Source organism: Bos mutus, chromosome 13 (genome assembly GCF_027580195.1).
Source record: "Bos mutus isolate GX-2022 chromosome 13, NWIPB_WYAK_1.1, whole genome shotgun sequence".
Lineage (NCBI taxonomy): Eukaryota > Metazoa > Chordata > Mammalia > Artiodactyla > Bovidae > Bos > Bos mutus.
The window spans coordinates 1246629-1266939 of NC_091629.1; the positions used below are offsets into that span (position 1 = coordinate 1246629).

Below are 20311 nucleotides of genomic sequence, written 5' to 3' on the forward strand. Positions count from 1 at the left end.
TGCAATGCTTGGTTCTGGTTCAGTGTTGACAGCAGGCACAGTTAGGCCTGTTAGTCTTGTCTGGTGATTGGGAGGACCCTGAAGAACTTGACCTGTGGTGGCAGCCAGACATGGCACTTCATTTGCAGTTAGGAATGTTCACTGTTAGGATATGCTCAAGTCAGCCACACAGAAGGTTGCTCTTGCCCAGGGCAGCCCACTCACCCAAGAGATCCCAGTCTGGGTGCACCCAGAGCTTGCCAGATGTCCTTATTCTTTCAAGATGTCCCTGCTGACCCCATCACTTGGCAAGTATGTTCCAGTGATGTCCACAGGCCGCCTTCTGCTAGTCAGTGAAGAATGGATGTGTGCCATTCATACAGCACTGACCCCAGTAATCAGATCACAAATTAGCAGGGAAAGTTAGACTAAGAGCATAACAAAAGCTATTTTCAAAAGGAAAAGATGAGTAGCCACTTATAAAAAAGCAACTTATATTTATCTTCAAAATTTCTTTTCTTGAGAATTGATTTCTTAGCCTGTTTTTCATACACTCTTGCGCAATTTGAATATAGATACAAATCTAAGTTTGAACCCACTGGGTTAGATAATACTAAGCATCTCTGTATTAGGGTAAGTGATGGTGACTGAGTGAAAATGTTAGTTTTCTTATCTGTGAAATGAGGGGTTGTACTAGCTTTCTGAGATCTCTTCAGCTCTTAACATTTTGTGGTCAGTTTTGTTGCTATAGCTTTATGCTTTATCTAAGAACTCTTCAGAGTAGCAAAAGAATGCTTTTGAAAACATTGGACTCTTGTATACTAATGTGCTGTGTTCTTAAAAGTGTTATTATCTGGTATGAAGAGAAAGGCAAAAATATGTATAGATCTTGTCAAAACCAGACTTCACTGGTGGCTCAGATGGTAAAGAATCTGCCTGCAATGCAGGAGACCTGGGTTTGATCCCTGTGTTGGGAAGATCCCCTGGAGAAGGGAACGGCTACCCACACCAGTATTCTGGCCTGGAGAATTCCATAGACAGAGGAGCCTGGCAGGCTACAGTCCATGGGGTCACAAAGAGTCGGACGTGACTGAGTGACTTCCACTCATTTGTCAAAACATCAGTACCACTGATAGAACAACTCAAAGCACGTAACACTGTTTATAGATAGTACAAATAGTTGTTTTTACATTACTGACAGTTAATACGAGTCTCTGAATGTTTGATATTGAAGGTGATGTCACAAAATTACTGTATCAGAGAAATGGATTTGATCTTTCATTGTACATTAAAAAGTTATTCTTTTTGAAGTTTTGACAAACGAGGCTTTGCCTGTTTACAGAGTAAAAGTTTTAAGTTTTCTTTTTAATTCTTAAATCTATGGGAGGCAGTTTTATTTCCTTATACTAATTGTTTTGAACACTCATTTGTTACGGGCTACAGTTTGAGACAGAGAGTGGAGGTGATGGTCTTGGGTAGAGGTTGGCAAATGATGGCCTGTGGGCCAAATCCAGCTCTCCACCTGTTTTTGTAAACGTTTTATGGGATCTAACCCACACCTGGTTTACATGCTGTCAGCATCTGCTTTCACAGTATGACATCAGAGTTGAGTAATTACGAAAAAGACTGTATGGTCCACAAAGCCTAAAATATTTGCTGTTTCAGTATTTACCTTTGCAGGAAAGGGTTGTTGACCCCTGGACTAGAGCAGTCTTGTCCAGTGGAACTTTCTGCAGCGTTTGTGGAAGTGTTCTCACTGTATCCATACTGTTCAGTGTGGTAGCTGAGTTATGGCTTGTGAGGCTGATGACTGAACTTTTCATTTGACTTCATTTTATTTGACATTTAAAATTAAACAGCCACCTGTGGCTAAAGATGACGAGATTGGGCAGAGTGGGCCTAGAGATTTGAAGACAGGAGATGTGGTTTCAGAATGTTGTTATTTAAGTCTCTCAGTCATGTGCGACTCTTGCGACCCCATCGACTGTAGCACTCCAGGCTCCTCTGTCCTTGGGACTCTCCAGGCAAAAATACTGGAGTGGGGTTGCCATTCCCTTCTCTAGGGGATCTTCCTGACCCAGGGATCAAACCTGTGTCTCCACTGGCAAGCAGATTCTTTAACACTGAGCCACCTGGGAAACCTGTTTACAGAATAGCTCATTGTTTCATGTTGAATGTGGTGGAATGGAAGCTTACATAACTCTTGTGATGACAGGTCGATGGTTGGACATCATGTGTACCTACAGATTTATAATTTTTAAAAAAAAATTTGCCCTGATTTCAACTGTTTCACACCCACTGTTTTTCCTTTGCAGTGAGGAGGAGCTCCCATATCACAATGCAGCTATGGAACGGGTAAGTCCAGTTCTGTGTTCATTTTTCATTACCGAGGAATTACATTCCTCAGAGAAAGAAAAGTTGCCACTTTTGTGATTGAGGGTGCATTTATTACCTGTCAGTGCTGCTGTCAGCATTAAAATGTGACCCTCCAAATATCACTGTAAGAAAATAGTTAAATTAATGGTGAAACAACTTTAGATTTTATGGAACTTCTGTAGGTACTTGGGAAAAGGAGGGTGGCCGTTGGCAGAGCCTGCACGTGGGTGGTGGTTCTCCGTCAAGGCCGCCTCAGGACGTGGGCCTGGTGAGAGCATGTGCTCAGGAGCCCAGGCCCCCACGCTGTAACGTTGTCTGGGCACCTCTCTGGCACCACGTGGCTCCTGCAGCTCTGGTCCAGACCAGCCGCTCTTTGCAACACAACTGTGTCACGAGGTTTCCTCTGCATCTCCTGCAGATGACTGCAAAAAGAGTTGCTGTAGTCAAATAAGTACGTTTGCATTTTAAAGACTTAAGTCTTATATATAGTAAACCTGTCGGGCTTTGGTAACTGAGTGGTTCCCCTTTCTCATCGCACTTGGCTGGGGCTTGGCTCCACAGCTGGGTGTGTTGACACTTAGAGACTGATCGTTCGGAGTCCCATGGAGTCCCCCTCTCCATCTCTCCATTTTCTCATCTACCAAAAAAATGAACTGTAAGGATTCATGAATGGAGAGGGAGACTGTTGATCAGGGACACTAGTCTGTTCGTTTATGTTTGATGGGTAAACAAGGCTGATTTTCAGAAAATGGAGGTAAAATTGGTGCTGGAATTTGAAAAGCATTTTAGGGAATCTAAAAATCAAAATCTTCTGAAAATTAATACTGTAGTATAACGTTGGATAAAATTGCTATTTTACATACGCCATGTAGATAACCCTGTAGGTGTTTCCTGAGGTTGAATTCTCCAGTGAATGCCTGATTCTCTTTGTGTCATAACTTTGATGTTTGGGCAAAGGAATTTCTTTTAATAAAGCTGTATTACTGCTTAGCAACAGTGTGTCAAGCGGGAGTCTAGAATCAAGGCAGTAGCCTGGAATATCAGGAAAACATGACATGGTTTCTGTTTCTGTAATGCTTGCTGTTTGGCAGTGACTGGAGGCAGGCCAGGGGAGACAGTTGAGGGACATAACCGTGGCTTTCAGGGCCTGGTATTCATGCCGTGGGAGGGCAGTGCTGCTGGAGGAGAAGGCTGGTCCCTGCGGCCCTGGGTTGCTGGAGAGGGAAATGATGGTGCAGCGCTATCTACCAGCTCCGCTCCTGGGGAGCTTATACCGCTCTACTTGGACATGGACACACAGGGTGGTTCCACCCTCTGGCCATTCTCTCTGTGTTAGTGCCCTGACTTGGCTTATCCTTGGACCGCCTGGATCCCATCACTGTTAGGTCTTCAGCACCCTCTCTTCCCACCACAGGTCAGGACCTCCCCTGTCCTGCTTCTTCTGAGCTAACCTTCCTGCCCCTGCAGCGCCAGTGTGGCTCTGTGCTACTGGGGAAGACTCCCAGCTGGGACGAATGGCTTTACTTTACATCCAGGATCTCAAACCTCAGCTGCACGTTTATGCTGCCTGGACTCCATGCCATGCCTTCCTGGTGAATTTCTGCTCCCACTTTTAGTGCCCTTTCCTCTTCCCTCTCAAGCCCCCAGTGCCTCCTCCTCCAGCCTCGCTCAGCTGATGCGCTCGCTCAGCTGATGTGCTCGCTTGTGCTTCTCATTTCTCATCTCTGTACTGTCGCCCCAGGTCGTCAGTTCCCAGCTCCCTCCCACACTGTGATGTGGTTGGTTGACCTCTCACTCTCACATGTTCTCTCTCTCTTTTTTTTTTCCATTAATTATTTATTTTAATTGGTGGCTAATTACTTTACAGTATTGTAGTGATTTTCACCATACATTGACATGAATCAGCCATGGGTGTACATGTGTACCCCATCTTGAACCCCGCTCCCACCTTTCTCTCCATCCCCTCCTTCAGGGTTGTCCCAGTGTACCAGGACAGCTGGTGTTGAGTGCCCTGTTTCATGCACTGAACATGGACTGGTGATCTCTTTCACACATGGTAATATACATGTTTCAATGCTATTCTCTCAAAGCATCCCACCCTTGCCTTCTCCCACAGAGTCCAAAAGTCTGTTCTTTATATCTGTGTCTCTTTTGCTGTCTTGCATATAGGGTCATCGTTACCATCTTTCTAAATTCTGTATATATTTGTTAATATACTGTATTGGTGTTTTTCTTTCTGACTTACTTCACTCTGTATAATAGGCTCCAGTTTCATCCACCTCATTAGAATTGATTCAAATGCGTTCTTTTTAATGGCTGAGTAGTATTCCATTGTGTGTATGTACCACAGCTTTCTTATCCATTTGTCTGCCGATGGACATCTAGGTTGCTTCCATGTCCTAGCTGTTGTAAACAGTGTTGCAATGAACATTGAAGTACACATGTCTCTTTCAATTCTGGTTTCTTTGATGTGTATGCCCAGCAGTGGGATTGCTGGGTTGTATGGCAGTTCTATTTCCAGCTTTTTTAAGGATCTCCACACTGTTCTCCATAGTGGCTGTACTAGTTTGCATTCCCACCAACAGTGTAAGAGGGTTCCATCTTCTCCATACCCTCTCCAGCATTTATTGTTTGTAGACTTTTTGATAGCAGCCATTCTGACCAGTGTGAGATGGTACCTCATTGTGGTTTTGATTTGCATTTTCTGATAATGATGTTGAGCATCTTTTCATGTGTTTGTTAGCCATCTGTATGTCTTCTTTGGAGAAATGTCTGTTTAGTTCTTTGGCTCATTTTTTGATTGAGTCATTTATTTTTCTGGTATTGAGCTGCATGAGCTGCTTGTGTATTTTTGAGATTAATTCTTTGTCAGTTGCTTCATTTGCTCTTATTTTCTTCCATTCTGAAGGCTGTCTTTTCACCTTGCTTATAGTTTCCTTTGTTGTGCAAAATCTTTTTAAGTTTAATTAAGTCCCATTTGTTTATTTTTGCTTTTATTTCCATTACTCTGGGAGGTGGGTCATAGAGGATCCTGCTCTGATTTATGTTAGAGAGTGTTTTGCCTGTGTTTTCTTCTAGAAGTTTTATAGTTTCTGGTCTTACATTTAGATCTTTAATCCATTTTGAGTTTATTTTTGTGTATGGTGTTAGAAAGTGTTCTAGTTTCATTCTTTTACAGGTGGTTGACCAGTTTTCCCAGCACCACTTGTTAAAGAGATTGTCTTTTCTCCACTGGGGGCTTCCCTGGTGGCTCAGAGGTTAAAGCATCTGCCTGCAGTGTGGGAGACCAGGGTTCGATCCCTGGGTCGGGAAGATCCCCTGAAGAAGGAAATGGCAACCCACTCCAGTATTCTTGCCTGGAGAATCCCATGGACGGAGGAGCCTGATGGGATCGCAAAGAGTCGGACAGGACTGAGCGACTTCACTTTCAGTTTTCACTTTCTCCATTGTATAGTCTTGCCTCCTTTGTCAAAGATAAGGTGTCCATAGGTGCATGGATTTATCTCTGGGTTTTCTGTTTTTGTTCCAGTACCATACTGTCTTGATGACTGTCACTTTGTAGTATAAAGTCAGGCAGGTTGATTCCTCCAGTTCCATTCTTCTTTCTCAAGATTGCTTTGGCTTTTTGAGGTTTTTTGTATTTCCATACAAATTGTGAAATTATTTGTTCTAGTTCTGTGAAAAATACCATTGGTAGCTTGATAGGGATTGCATTGAATCTGTAGATTGCTTTGAGTAGTATACTCATTTTCACTATATTGATTCTTCTGATCCATGAACATGGTGTATTTCTCCATCTATTTGTGTCATCTTTGATTTCTTTCATCAATGTTATATAGTTTTCTATGTATAGGTCTTTTGTTTCTTTAGGAAGATTTATTCCTAAGTATTTTATTCTTTTCATTGCAATGGTGAATGGAATTGTTTCCTTAATTTCTCTTTCTGTTTTCTCATTGTTAGTGTATAGGAATGCAAGGGATTTCTGTGTGTTAATTTTATATCCTACAACTTTACTATATTCGTTGATTAGCTCTAGTAATTTTCTGGTGGTGTCTTTAGGGTTTTCTGTGTAGAGGATCATGTCATCTGCAGTGAGAGTTTTACTTCTTTTTCAATCTGGATTCCTTTTCTTTCTTTTTCTTCTGATTGCTGTGGCTAAAACTTCCAAAACTAGATTGAATAGTAGTGGTGAGAGTGGGCACCCTTGTCTTGTTCCTGACTTTAAGGGAAATGCTTTCAATTTTTCACTGTTGACGATAATGTTTGCTGTGGGTTTTCATATATGGCTTTTATTATGTTGAGGTATATTTCTTCTATGCCTGCTTTTTGGAGGGTTTTTATCATAAACGGATGTTGAATTTTGTCAAAGGCTTTCTCTGCATCTATTGAGATAATCATATGGTTTTTATCTTTCAATTAATGTAGTTTATCACATTGATTGATTTGTGAGTATTGAAGAATCCTTGCATCCCTGGGATAAAGCCCACTTGGTTGTGATGTATGATCTTTTTAAATATGTTGTTGGATTCTGTTTGCTAGAATTTTGTTGAGGATTTTTGCATCTATGTTCATCAGTGATATTGGCCTGTAGTTTTCTTTTTTTGTGACATCTTTGTCTGGTTTTAGTATCAGGGTGGTGGTGGCCTCATAGAATGAGTTTGGAAGTTTACCTTCCTCTGCAATTTTCTGAAAGAGTTTGAGTAGGATAAGTGTTAGCTCTTCTCTAGATTTTTGGTAGAATTCACCTGTGAAGCCATCTGGTCTTGGGCTTTTGTTTGTTGGAAGATTTTTGATTAGAGTTTCGATTTCTGTGCTTGTGATGGGTCTGTTAAGATTTTCTGTTTCTTCCTGTTTCAGTTTTGGAAGGTTATACTTTTCTAAGAATTTGCCCATTTCTTCCAGGTTGTCCATTTTATTGTCATATAGTTGCTGATAGTAGTCTCTTATGATCCTTTGTATTTCTGTGTTGTCTGTTGTGATCTCTCCATTTTTATTTCTAATTTTGTTGATTTGATTCTTCTCCCTTTTTTTGTGGTGAGTCTGGCTAATGGTTTGTCTATTTTATTTATCTTCTCAAAGAACCAGCTTTTAGCTTTGTTGATTTTTACTATAGTCTCCTTTGTTTGTTTTTCATTTACTCCTGCCCTAATTTTTATGATTTCTTTTCTTCTACTAACCCTGGGGTTCTTCATTTCTTCTTTTTGTAGTTGCTTTAGGTATAAAGTTAGGTTATTTATTTGATTTTTCTCTTGTTTCTTGAGGTAAGCTTGTATTGTCTTGTCCTTCAGAACCCCTTCTTCTTTCCTCACTGGCTGCTCTTTCTTGGTTTGTCTGCTTGTTCCTTCTCATCTTCATCTTTATTCTTTCTACTGTGCTCCGGGGCTCAGGCCTGGAACTCTCTCTCTTCAAGTACATCTGTGAGCAAGCTTCCTGTCTCAGCCAGTGGCAGCTCCACCCATCCAATGTGCTGTCTAAAATCTCCTCAGTTGTCTTTGATGTCCTCTTTCACTCCACACCTCCTCTCTTGGCTCTGCTAGCCATGAATTCAGTCTGACGCCTTCTCAGCATCTCTCGTGCCGCCTGGTTCACTGGAGCCTCTTCTGAAGCTTCCAGCTCCCTGCTTCTGCCAGTGCGCCGCCCCTTTTCCCCACAGGCTGTCTGCTCACTGGAAGAGTAAGAGGGATCATGTCACTCCTGAGGGGAACGTGATGCCGACCCCCCATCTTATCCACAGTAAAAGGGAAGGGCCACAGAACAGCCTCAGAGCTACGCATGACTGGTTTCTGTCTCTCCCCTCCTCTCCCGCAGGCCAGGGCCCTCAACAAGAACTACAAGACTGGGAGCTCCTCCCCCACACAAGCTAGCTACCCTCTCCACCTTTATTTCTTTCTTAGCACTAACACTGTCCAAGTTACTCAGCATTTCACTTACCTCTGTATTTTGTCTGTTTCCACACTAGGATATAATCTCTCTGAAGGGCGTTCCTTCTGCTTTGTTCACTGTTGCAGCCACAGAACCCAGAGCAGGGCACGTAGTGTGTGCTGAATAAATGGCGGCTGAGTGAATGACCAGGTGAACATAAGGATGTGTTCTGTCATGAAACGCAGAGTTAAAGGCTGGCAGAGCTTGTCCTTTCAAATGTGACAGTGTGCTTTATTTGAGAAATTAGAAAAGAGTTGGAAGGTATCTTTCAACAAAATATGTCCATATTTGGGAGAATAAAAATCTGGCAACCTATTACAATACTGACTTTTCTCTCCAGTGCCTCTTCTCCTCACCTTTCAAAATGATTTCCTGGTCCAAAAAATTCAGACGTATGGGAATCAGTAGTATAGATGATTCAAAAAATGTGACGTAAAGTAAAGAAGAAATAAGAGATAAAACATTTTAGAGGATACATGCTTGAGGGAAGTTGTTTTTAAATTTTTTAAAGAGACTTGCCTGTACCTAAAAGACCTCTTTACCCATTGGAATTCAAGTTACAATTAATGGATTGTTTAAAGAGTTTAATATACTAGGAAACCACTAAGAAATGATATGCATACCTTCACAGTTTAACACAAGATAGTTTTATATTCCCTGTCAATGTGTCACTGGGAGAGGGAGTTCTGAGGCTGCTGACTGAGATTCCGTTCTACCCTCATCCATAAACTGAGCTCACATTGTGTGACCCGCATTTCACAGCTTTGATTTCTTCCAAGTGGGATGAGAACTCTAGACACATGAAAAGCAGTCTGAGGCTGAAAACTTTTTAGTTTATCCGGATTTCCCCCAATTTTCCTGGTTTCATCTTAGTCCATGTGTTCTTCAGTGACTGCGTAGACCAAATGTTCAAGATCTGCCATTTCTAGGAAACTAATACAAGTTTCTGCATATATTGCTGCGTTAAATAAATTAGTGGAAATGATAGCCTTGTGGAAGCTATAAGTATTTATTAGTCTTCACAAAGCATCTACTTGCAATGTGAACTTCCTGCCTGCCATTTGAAAAGACTTGTACACTAATACACAGTAAAGTCTCAGGGCTTTTAGTTCCAGCTTTGCAGTGGTGGTGTTTTGTTTTTTGTTTGTTTTAACATAAGGCAATTTTCTGTTGAAAATAGGGGTAGTAGAAATCGGGCCTTCATAAGAGGATTGTTGTTGGTATTTGCAGAGTGCTTTGGATTCCCCCAAACAGGCACATTAACAAATAAACAAACACACTTATATTTACTCTGCAGAGAACACTATTAATAATGGATTATATTGTTTCTTTGAGCTTATTGATGCTTTTAATAAGGAGGAAAGGATATGTAAAACTATGAATTTTCCTGGATTCAGCTATTCGTTTTTGCAGTGATATTTTGCATAGCTTAATGGAATATTGGAGCCTATTCAGATTTTTAAAATTATATCTTAATTTTATGTGCTGTGAAATCTTACTCGAAATACATGACTTTTCAATGTCATTCTGTCAAAATACATGGCTACTTCTTGCACTCCTTATCCTCTCCTGACCTCTGCTGGTGAGGTCGAGGAGTGCGTGGCATGGCTCAACTGTCTTTAGTCATACATCCTAATACTCAAAAAACATCTGAAGACTTGAACTTCTGTAAAGTTCTAAGATTTATTATTGTAGAAGAGAAGACTGTTTAATATTCATCCGTGCATTGTGTGTGTGGTTAGCCTTTACTGTCTTGGTTATTGATCATGTTAGGGGCAGGAGGAGTGTTGGACCCAATACAGGGTTACTCCATACTGGGTGGGTGATGCAGCAGTTGTTAAGTACTTCCTGTTCAACTGGTCCTGCATGGGCTTAAAGTATAGTCTCAGATCACTAGAGATTGAGGCAACAAAGAAGATATTGGTCCCATTTTTAATCCTTAAACCCTGCTTTCCCCAGTGTGAGGGGCCAGTCTTGATTCAGAGGGGATGCCAATTTAAGATGATCAGGTATTAAACTGCAAGCTTCAAATGGAAGTTTTTCCTTTTGATATGTGTTGTCCTAACATTCTCAGGGGAGTAGAATTTTCTTGTGCTGGGGTCTCCTGTGTGATTTTAAAAACTGCAATGATGAGCACATCTAGTAGCCATTCCCCCTGAAAAAGTACCCCTGTTTCTTTAAAGAAATGGATGATCTAGGTCTAGGGTATAGACCCTAGAAAAAGTATAAAGTGAACCTGAATCAGTTTGTGCCAGATCGGGCATGTTTAAAGGATCCACTTGAAGAGTGGAAATCTACAACCAGGTAAGAGGCAGTCCAACCAAATTTGGGACGACTCGAGCCTCAAAAGGAATAATGATGATAATAATGGATTATAACACAGCGAATGAATAAAATAGTTCTTTACACCATCAGTTCAGTTCAGTTGCTTAGTTGTGTCTGACACTTTGTGACCCCACGGACTGCAGCACACCAGGCCTCCCTGTCCTTCACCAACTCCCAGAGTTTGCTCAAACTTGTGTCCATTGAGTCAGTGATGCCATCCAACTATTTCATCCTCTGTTGTCCCCTTCTCCTCCTGCCTTCAATCTTTCCCATGTCAGGGTCTTTTCAGATGAGTCAGTTCTTCACATCAGTTGTCCAGAATATTGGAATTTCAGCTTCAACATCAGTCCTTGCAATGAATATTCAGGACTGATTTCCTTTAGGATGAACTGGTTGGATCTCCTTGCAGTCCAAGGGACTCTCAGGAGTCTTCTCTACCACCACAGTTCATTAGCATCAATTCTGTGGCACTCGGCTTTCTTTATAGTCCAACTCCCAAATCCACACATGACTTCTGGAAAAACCATAGCCTTGGCTAGATTATCTTTACACCATAGTGATATTAAAAATTGGGAGGGACGCAGGAGGGAAAACATTTTAATAGAAAATATCAGATGGTAATATAGAAAGAATGAGAGGGGAAAAAAACCCACTAAAATGGTAAAAAAAAAAAATTTACCATACACACATGAAAAAGGTAAAAAACCATTTTACCACCATCAGAATCAGAATTGATTCAGGTAGAAATTACAGTGGATGAGAAGACCACTGAGTAGAGTTGTTAAGGAGCAGGATGTCCACATTGTCTTAAAGTGCACCAGCCAGATTACATATTAGTTACAAAAGGGGATGTCTCTGTTAACAGAGAAGTTGGGCAAATACCACTTAACCGAGGCATCAAAAGTTACATCACAGATAATGGTACAGATCAGCACGAGCTGCCAATGGATGCCATAAGGACACAAAATCTGTTATGTAGTATTCCTACCAAAATCTCAGGGAAACAATTAGACAAAGTCAGATAGTACAGACTATACCCTTCAAGAATCAACATCATGAAAGACAAAGGCCAGGAGACTGTTCTAGAGTAAAGGGAACTAAAGAGATGTCTTCTCTCCACCCACCTAAAGAAAAACAGCTGTACAGACACTTTTGAGACTAGTGGGGAGTTTGATATATGGATGGTTTATTATCAAATAATGAACCAATTTTAAATTTCTTGAAGGAGTGTGATAGTGGTGCTATGATTATGTAGGATAATGTGTCTTATTCTTAGGTAAATATTTGGAGTGTTCATGATGTCTGTGATTTTCTAATAGATTAGCTCCCCCCCCCCCCGAAAAAAAAACACCCCAATATAAATAGATTAAATCTGGCAAAATGTTAGTAATTGATGGATTTTGCTGAAGCATATATAAGTATATGGTGCATTGGGCTTCCAACTTCCTGCAGGTTTGAAATGTTTCAGTAAAAATTAGAGAAAGTAAGATGTCTGTGTATAAAGTCAACAGAGTTATTTAATAGCAGTTTTGTATAGATTGCTAGCAGAGGCATGAAAATACATTGTGTGTTGGGAATGACGACCAGGTCATCAAAATAGCAGCAAACTAGAAGGTGAGTTTGTGTCATCCTGTGTTAGAGCCATCTGTGTAGACATTTGAACTTTATTTGTAGATAATGGGTAGTCGTTGAAGGATTTTTTAAACTGGGACTCACATAAAAGGTCACAGCAGTGTGGAGGCTGGCTTGAGGCCACTCAGGGCTGCCTGTGAGTTCTTGCCCTTGTCTAGGGATAAGCATTGCCCCACTCCCACCCCCCAGAACAGGCAGAGGACGTGATGGAAGCCGGAGACATGGGCGGGACCAGCAAAGTGCAGTTTGGGTCTAGAAGGAAGATAAACGGAAGACTGAAAAGCTAAGCTTTTAGGCTGACCCAGTGGCTGGTGGTGCTGTTCATTCACAGCAGGGAAGGGAAGGGCAGCAGCACCGTGTTTAGGGAAGTCCTTTTGGATGTGTGTGTCCTTTTTTAGCTTCCCTGGTGGCTCAGCAGTTAAAGTGTCTGCCTGGAATGAGGGAGACGTGGGTTTGATCCCTGGGTTGGAAAGATCCCCTGGAGAAGGAAATGGCACCCCACTCCAGTACTCTTGCCTGGAGAATCCCATGGGCGGAGGTGCCTGGTAGGCTACAGTCCATGGGGTCGCCAAGAGTTGGACACGACTGAGCGACTTCACTTTCACTTTCGCTTTGGCTGTGTGGAGTTTGACCTGTCTGCTGAACCTCAAGGTGCGGTTCTACCTTGCTGCTCTTGTTCTAGCGTCTTGGTGTCAGTGAGTCCACGGCAAGCCTGTTTTTCTAGAGCATTTAAGTTCATACTTGTCACACGTGTTCTGGAGTTGATAAGCTGTAGCATCTTTGCTGATAAAGTATATTTTATCCGCTTATTACAGATTCATGAGTGCATTCAAATCTGGTATAGTTGATCTGACAGTGTTACAGAGTTAACACTTAAGCCCGATGGAATACCAATGTATAATTTTATACTGGTGTATAATTTTAAAATTTTACAGCCTGGGAGCTTTACCCAAAATTTTTCCTTTTTTGCTGTAGGGGAAAGAAAAGCATACTTAATAGTTCTTTAAATTGTGCATGTGTGTTTTATGCTTGCATGTAAGAGTGTGAAGCATTTAAAATAATCTCTCTGTATATATGATGAGCATTAGAATACAAAAATGTGCCTTTTTAAAAAACGGATAGCTGTTCCTTAAAGTGAGTTATTGACAATTTAATAGTCATAAAAAGGAAAGATAGCAGGAGACCTGCTAGATCTCAGCAGGGTTTTTCCTGGCAAACTATATGTTATTATGCTCTTGGGTTGGCTTGAATTATTTGGTGCTTTCTTGTTGGTGGAGAAAGGGATTGAGCTTTGAGGAAGTCAGGGGAGGAAGTGCAGAACAGTAAAGTGACTGAATGGCTCCTTAGATCCATCTTAATTTTTCACAGCTTGGCCTTCTCTGAAGTCAAGTTCAGCAGAAACATTAATTAGATTTCAATGCCCTGCTGAGGTTTAAAATTAAACATATTTCTGGAACCATCTGTAGCATTTTATCACTAATAATATAATGAAGAATATGCTTAATCTTTTGAAAAATGAGAATCATAACAGAGTATCTTTTGCTCACAAGTGATCATCTTTGGTTATGAAAAAGCCATCAAAATTTTTAGAAGAGTAAAGAAGTAATTAAAAAGTTTTAAGGATATAATCCCCCCACCCCCCAAAAAAATTGCGTCAAAGTATTCTGATTGGTGAGAATCTTTTCCATATTGAGGATTTTCTTTGGGATTTTACGGTTCTCTTGCATCTAAAAATATCGATGGTGGGCCTGTGCCATCTGCCTATTTGGGGCTGGATTCGCCCAAGAGCTGAGATTCCCCCAAGGAGAGCCAGGACTGGGTAGAGGCAAGGGCCTAGCACGTGACGGCCCAGCACGCGGGTCCTGGGGCCAGACAGCCTGGCTTTGAGCTGACCAGAGGGGAACGTGGAGAAGTCCGTTGGCTCCTTTGGGCCTCTGTCTCCTTATTTGTGAAGTGAGGAGGATTATGCCTACCTCATAGGGGTGTAGCGAGCATACGTTTTTGAGCATAAAATGTCCCTTCGGAACTGTTCTTTCCCGTGTGGTCTTCTGTTTCCTTCACTCTTTAGATGCACTTAAAACACTTACAGAGGCCTTCGGGAAGAACCTGCTGCTGAGGAGAATTAACAGAACAGCAGCAGCTCGCTTGCTCCTAGGAATTCTGTTGTTTTGTTCTCACAAAAGCGTGATCACTAGGTGTGGACCCTGCGGCTCTTTTCCAGGCAGTCAGAGGCCACAGGCACCTTGGCCTTCGTGCAGGGAGGTGCCGCTGGGGGAAGGAGATCAGGTGCGCAGCAGCGGAGGTGGGGGGGTGGCCCTGGAGAGAGACTCGCTTCCCCGCTCGGCCCACCCACATGTGCTTTCTGAGTGTAGGCTGGGCCTGCAAAGGGAAGGAATGGAGGGCTGTACACCCAGGTCTTTTTTTCTGAATGTACCAATCAGGTAAGTCACTCTACCACCATGAGAGTTAATAAGAGATTGGAGGGCAGGCTGGAGGACTTAGGAAAAAAATCCCTTCTCCTGGAAACCAGAGTGAGGGAGAAGCTTTTTCTCTTCCATCTCCCCTCTTCCCTTAACCCTCTCCACCCCATTCCCAGCTTTGCCCAGAATCTTAGTTTAGTGACAGTGGAGACGACCGATCGTGTGTTCAGCCTCAGCTCTGGAAGCGTCCTTTTTTAGCCCCTGTAGTGCTGCATTGTCTGAGAAGTATATCTGCCCGCGCTTCTCGGAATTTTGCACTGGATAAAAACCCGAACAGTCTTCCAGCTCTGCACTCAGGGTGCCTTCTCTGCCGTCCTGGGTGGGTGGCATTGCTACCTCCATAGGATTTGAGTCGCGCTCTCTGCCTCTAGGCCCAGCACTGCATGTTCCGTGTCAGGGGCCCTTGAGCAGATGGTGAACTTTCCCAAGGGCAGCAACAGTTACTTACTTTGTACAGTTTTCACTAGCATAATGCTAGTTATGTAATGATCTCCCAATAATATCCAGTTCTCCTTTATAAAAACCACCTTTGTCACGGAAGGAATTAAAATGCCACAATTCAGTAAAATGTTAAAGAAGAGAATGGAATTTTGAAGTTGTGTTTTTTGTTGCTTCATAAAGATATTTCAAAATATTTTAAAATTTCCTTTTGGCCTAACTTTGTAAAATACCAAGTGCTTAGTCACTCAGTCATGTCCGATTCTTTGCGACCCCATGGACTGTAGCCCGCCAGGCTCCTCTATCCATGGGGATTCTCCAGGCAAGAATACTGGAGTGGGTTGCCCTGCCCTTCTCCAGGGAAAATACCCAGAGTTAGATTAATTTGAAATGTTAGAAAATCTGAGTGACTCCTCTCTCTTTACCTGTCTCTCCTGTGTATTTTAACTTAAGCAAGAGCATACTCTTGATACAGCAGTAATCAAGTGTCCAACTATTTTTTAAAAAGTTAAGATATTTGCTGTCCAATGTTGCATAACTTTTTTGTAGTTCTTTTTTCAGCAGCATTTTCCTTGACATTTTTTGGTAATTTGTTAAGTAAAAGAAGTCTGAAACAAACAATAACAATAAATTTCAATTTTATTTTTAGCAAAAGCACCTGGAAATTGAAAGAACTACTAAATGGTTGAAAATGCTAAAAGGATGGGAAAAATACAAGAACACTGAAAAGGTAATTAAAATATTACTTCCTTATAAAGTGGATTTTCCCAGTAAAATTTCCTCTCTCATGATAAGAATATAACATGCATATTCTTAAAAAATTTTTTTTAATTTTAATTTGAGTGAGTGAAGTGAAAGTCGCTCAGTCGTGTCCGACTCTTTGCAACCCCATGGACTATACAATCAATGGAATTCTCCAGGCCAGAATACTGGAGTGGGTAGCCTTTCCCTTCCCCATGGGATCTTCTCAATCCAGGGATCAAAGCCAGGTCTCCTGCATTGCAGGCAAATTCTTTACCAGCTGAACCACAGGGAAGCCCAAGAATACCAGAGTGGGTATCCTATCCACTCGCCAGCGGATCTTCCCAAACCAGGAATTGAACCGGGGTCTCCTGCATTGTAAGCAGATTTTTTGCCAGCTGAGTTATCAGGGAAGCTCCTGAGTGGAATGCCTTAAATTAGGAGTCTCTGTGCTGTCACAGAATGCCCAGTTTAGACTGGTTGCAGGAATTGAGAGGACGCAGTGGACAGCGCAGAGGTCGGCAGGCTTTCAGGGGTGACGGAATTCGGCTGCTTAGTTACATTGCTGCTGGTGATTTTGTGTCTTTCCATCTCCCTCCTCTGCCTGCTGTGGTGCCAGCTTTCTGCTGACTGTGGCTTCCCTTTGGGGTCAGGATTAATGCAGTCACTCCAGGCTTGGTATCCATCTGTCTTCCTGCTCAGAAGGAGAGAAGTTTTGTTTTGAAAAGTGTTCGTGAACAGTAGCTCGTCCTTGTCCTAAAGCATCTAGCAGATCTCCCTCCTAAATCTTTTTGCCCGGGATTGAGTTTGGGCTGTTTAAATCAGTTTTTTTTTTAATGCATACATCTATTAATATTCCTACTAATCTCATCAGAAAAATCTTTAAACATTGTTCAGTTGTGAAGTTCCTAGTAGTTGAAGTTTTCCAAAATTCTAACTTTTGCTTGAAAGGGCAAAAGTTACCAGTGGCAACAATGCTATCAGGTGTTTTCCTTAAGGGCTTCCCAGGTGGTTCCTTGGTAAAGAACCTGCCTGCCAGTGCCAGGGACTCGAGTTTGTTCCCTGGATTGGGAAAATCCCTTGGAGAAGGAAACGGTAACCCACTCCAATATTCTTGCTTGGGAAATCCCTTGGAAAGAGGAGCCTGGTGGGTTACAGTCCATGGGGTCACAAACAAGTTGGACATGCCTTAGAGGCTAAACAACGACAACAAATTTTCCTTAGAGTAACAGGCTTACTTCATTTATTTATTTATTTATATTTTTTACTTCATTGATTTTTGAGCATCTGTCTGCTAAACAAGTCTCAACAACCACGGTTTGTTAGTCATTGATTTTTTTCAGATTAGTGTCCTTGACAAAAGCAGTTGGTTCAGATCGCAGTTCAGTTTCATAAATGCTCTTACTTGAGGCTGGCACTGTGCTCTGTGTGTGCTACCGCATGACCCAGAGTATTAATAAGATGTGTCTTCAGGATTGAGATGGAGTGAAATTAATAGTTTCCACTGCTTCATTAAGGGCATTGCTAAGTGCAGTGACCTCTGTTTTAAGCTGTGATCAAAGAACAGTGACTGCCGCACGGTGCTTCTCCTGCCTTCGTTTGTGCCGAGGTGCCAGGAGCTTCAGCTTTTATGGGGAGCCATGAACTAAGGTTTTTCTGCTCCCAGTGCCAAAGTCAGCGCAGGGAAAGAGGCCAGTAATGTTTTAGTATCATTAAGAAAATAGTTTGCATGGCCCATGCCTTGAGAACTGCTGACAACTAAGCCTCTGTTTCCTCATCTTTGAAATGGAGATAATAATACCCATTTCAAAGAGATGATGATTTCATGATTTTATCCATGTAAGCCATTAGGCATTGCACCTCACATGTAGTAAGCATTCACTAGCAGTTTTTTGAAGGGAGGTTAGACAGTTAAAAAGTTTTTTAATAGAAAAAAGAAACCTTCCACAATCCTACAACAAAACACTGAGTAACTGTTACGATTTTTGTCTGTTTCCTCACACTTTTTTTCTATGCAATATATATACATTTTCCTATTTACATAGATATAAATTGTTGTGTGTCAGCCTTTGCCAACAAGAATTCCAGGGAGCATCAGTTCCCTGGTTCTAAGGGGTATTTTTACATGGAAACAGTGTTGCCTACTGATTAAACAATAGACTATCCCAGGTTCAAACCCAGCTCTGCCACGTTATTAGCCGTGTGACTTGGGGGAAGGTGTTTAAGCTTTTTTCTGCCTTAGTTTGCTTGTCTGTAAAATGAGGGTAATCACAATACCTCCTTCACCGAGTTGTTTTGAGGATTAAATAAGATAATTCATGCAAAGCACAAACAATAGTGCCTGACACTTAATATGCGGTCAGTAAGTGTTGCTTATTATTACATGAGAGAGAGGCTCTTCGGTTAAGTTACTTTGGGAAAATTAAAACTGAACAGAGGTAAGCAGATTTCTTTACTACAGGATTCCTCAGCATCTTTAATATGTGGTAGAAATTTTCAAAAGGGACATTAAATTCTGTGACATTTATTCAGCCTTGAAAATCTTTTTGTCATGGGGTATCTCCCAGGAATAACATCACTTTTCTTCTGGAGCATCCTAAATATCCCCATTTAAATTCCATTAGACTGTTACTATTTTATTTTCATCAGGAGTAAGTTCATTTCTGGGTTACTAGTTTTATTTTATGTTTCAAGAAGAATCCGTTCAGAGTAGAATATTGGTCATGATCTCTGTGTTCTGGTTTAACACTCTGCTGCTCAGACTGACCTAAAGCTGACAACTCTTTCACCTAATGTCTTTGTGGAAAGATCTTTCAAGTGCTAATTACAGAATCTATCATGATGCATTATACCTACGCTTTAATCTCAGCTTCAGTCCAATAAAATAGTTGTAGAATTACATGACTTTATGTCTTTCTCTAGTATACATATGTCTGTGGAAGTATGTAAGCCTTTGTTAAAATGAGCATTCTACTAGGCTGTTACCCTGACAGCAACTCTGCTAATGTACTTCTCAGTGAGAGAGATTTTAATGGAGCTTTCTTTCATGTATCATTTTAAAGCACTTTCCCACAACTATAATGAATACTAGAATTATTTGATGATATATATGGTCCAATCTGGTATGAGGCAGAATGCACCTTCTAAAAGAATTGCTGCTCTCGGTTTATACCCAGTTTTAAATTACATTGAAGTTAAAAAATAGTGTATATTTTCCTTCTCTTCCAAAGGAAAGTATATGTTTTCTCTCAACAGAATCCTTACTTATGTGGTAGTAGTACAAAGAAATATCTATAAATATCTTGAGATAAAAATATATAGGTCTGATAGAGAATATTTGTATTTTTAGAATATAAGCTTTAATGAAAAAATTGCCATTAAGGTTGCCTGTGTTTTACATTGACTACCCGCTATGTGCAGTCACACTGCGTTTAATATAATCTATTAAATGAAGGGATGAAGTTATCTCTGCTGGCAGAGACATTTAACTAGTGATATTATTGTGTCTGAGCTCTCTCATAACAGTGTTCCTACAATGGATATATATATGTGTGTGTGTGTATATATATATATATGGTGGTGGGTTTTTTTTGTCAAATAACTGAATGGACCTTTGTTGGTCAGGTAACTGACAGACTTGAATTAGCCAACATTTGATTCAACTGATGGGAAAATGGAGACACGATGTATAGAATTAAATTTCTCAAGGCTGTTTTTAACGATAAGCAAGAGATGGTATGTCCAGATGCCGGGGCTTGCTTATTGTCTGTTTGCTTAGAAGTCCCTTTTGTCAGTTAAAGGCCAGAAGGAAATAGAATGTTGTTAAGAAGCATGGGGCCTCATGGATGGTTTAAAACTCTCAGATCCAGATTCAGGAGACTTGTGCCTATTTGGAGTCAGTAATTTATATATAATTGTTGAATACAGAATTGAACAAAAGCAGTAAATAATGTCTAAAATCCTTGTGAGTGATGCAGTGTAAGAAACGCACATGGTTCTCATTTTACTCATGGAAGGACATCTGTCTAATGGACGTGCAGTTGTGTCCACCAGAGTCGATCTGTTTACTTGCCATCGTTGCTCACAGTTTAACACCTTTACTCTGGAAATTCAGGAGAGAATTTGAAGTTGCTTTTAGTGGATTATGTTCCTTTAAAAAGTTGAGTTTATTGTAAATTTGAAATGAACGTAGGTGATAAACTTTCTTTGGAAAATAAATCTTAAAGTCACTTAAAAAAACCCCACACACTCAGTTTGCAGTTAATGGTGTTAAGCGTTCAGCACATGGGAAATGCTGAAGCAGAGTGGAATTTACACACAGGCTTTCTGTACATATTCTTCAGTTACATCTGCTGCCTGAGTTAACTCTTTGGTGTTTCTAGTCGCTGTCTGCTGAAATTTCAAATTTGAGACCGTAC

The 20311-nt window shown here is 41.1% G+C and overlaps 1 protein-coding gene across 5 annotated transcripts in view; it reads left to right on the top strand.

The window, feature by feature from the left end:
• Nucleotides 1–20311, top strand: part of USP6NL (USP6 N-terminal like) — a 139633-nt gene that overhangs the window by 89807 nt on the left and 29515 nt on the right. For all 5 annotated transcript variants that reach the window (XM_070380892.1, XM_070380893.1, XM_070380894.1 and 2 more), the window contains 2 exons: nt 2295–2334; nt 15802–15882. In XM_070380892.1, the coding sequence (XP_070236993.1) occupies nt 2295–2334; nt 15802–15882 (121 nt within the window). The remainder of the gene's footprint in view (nt 1–2294; nt 2335–15801; nt 15883–20311) is intronic.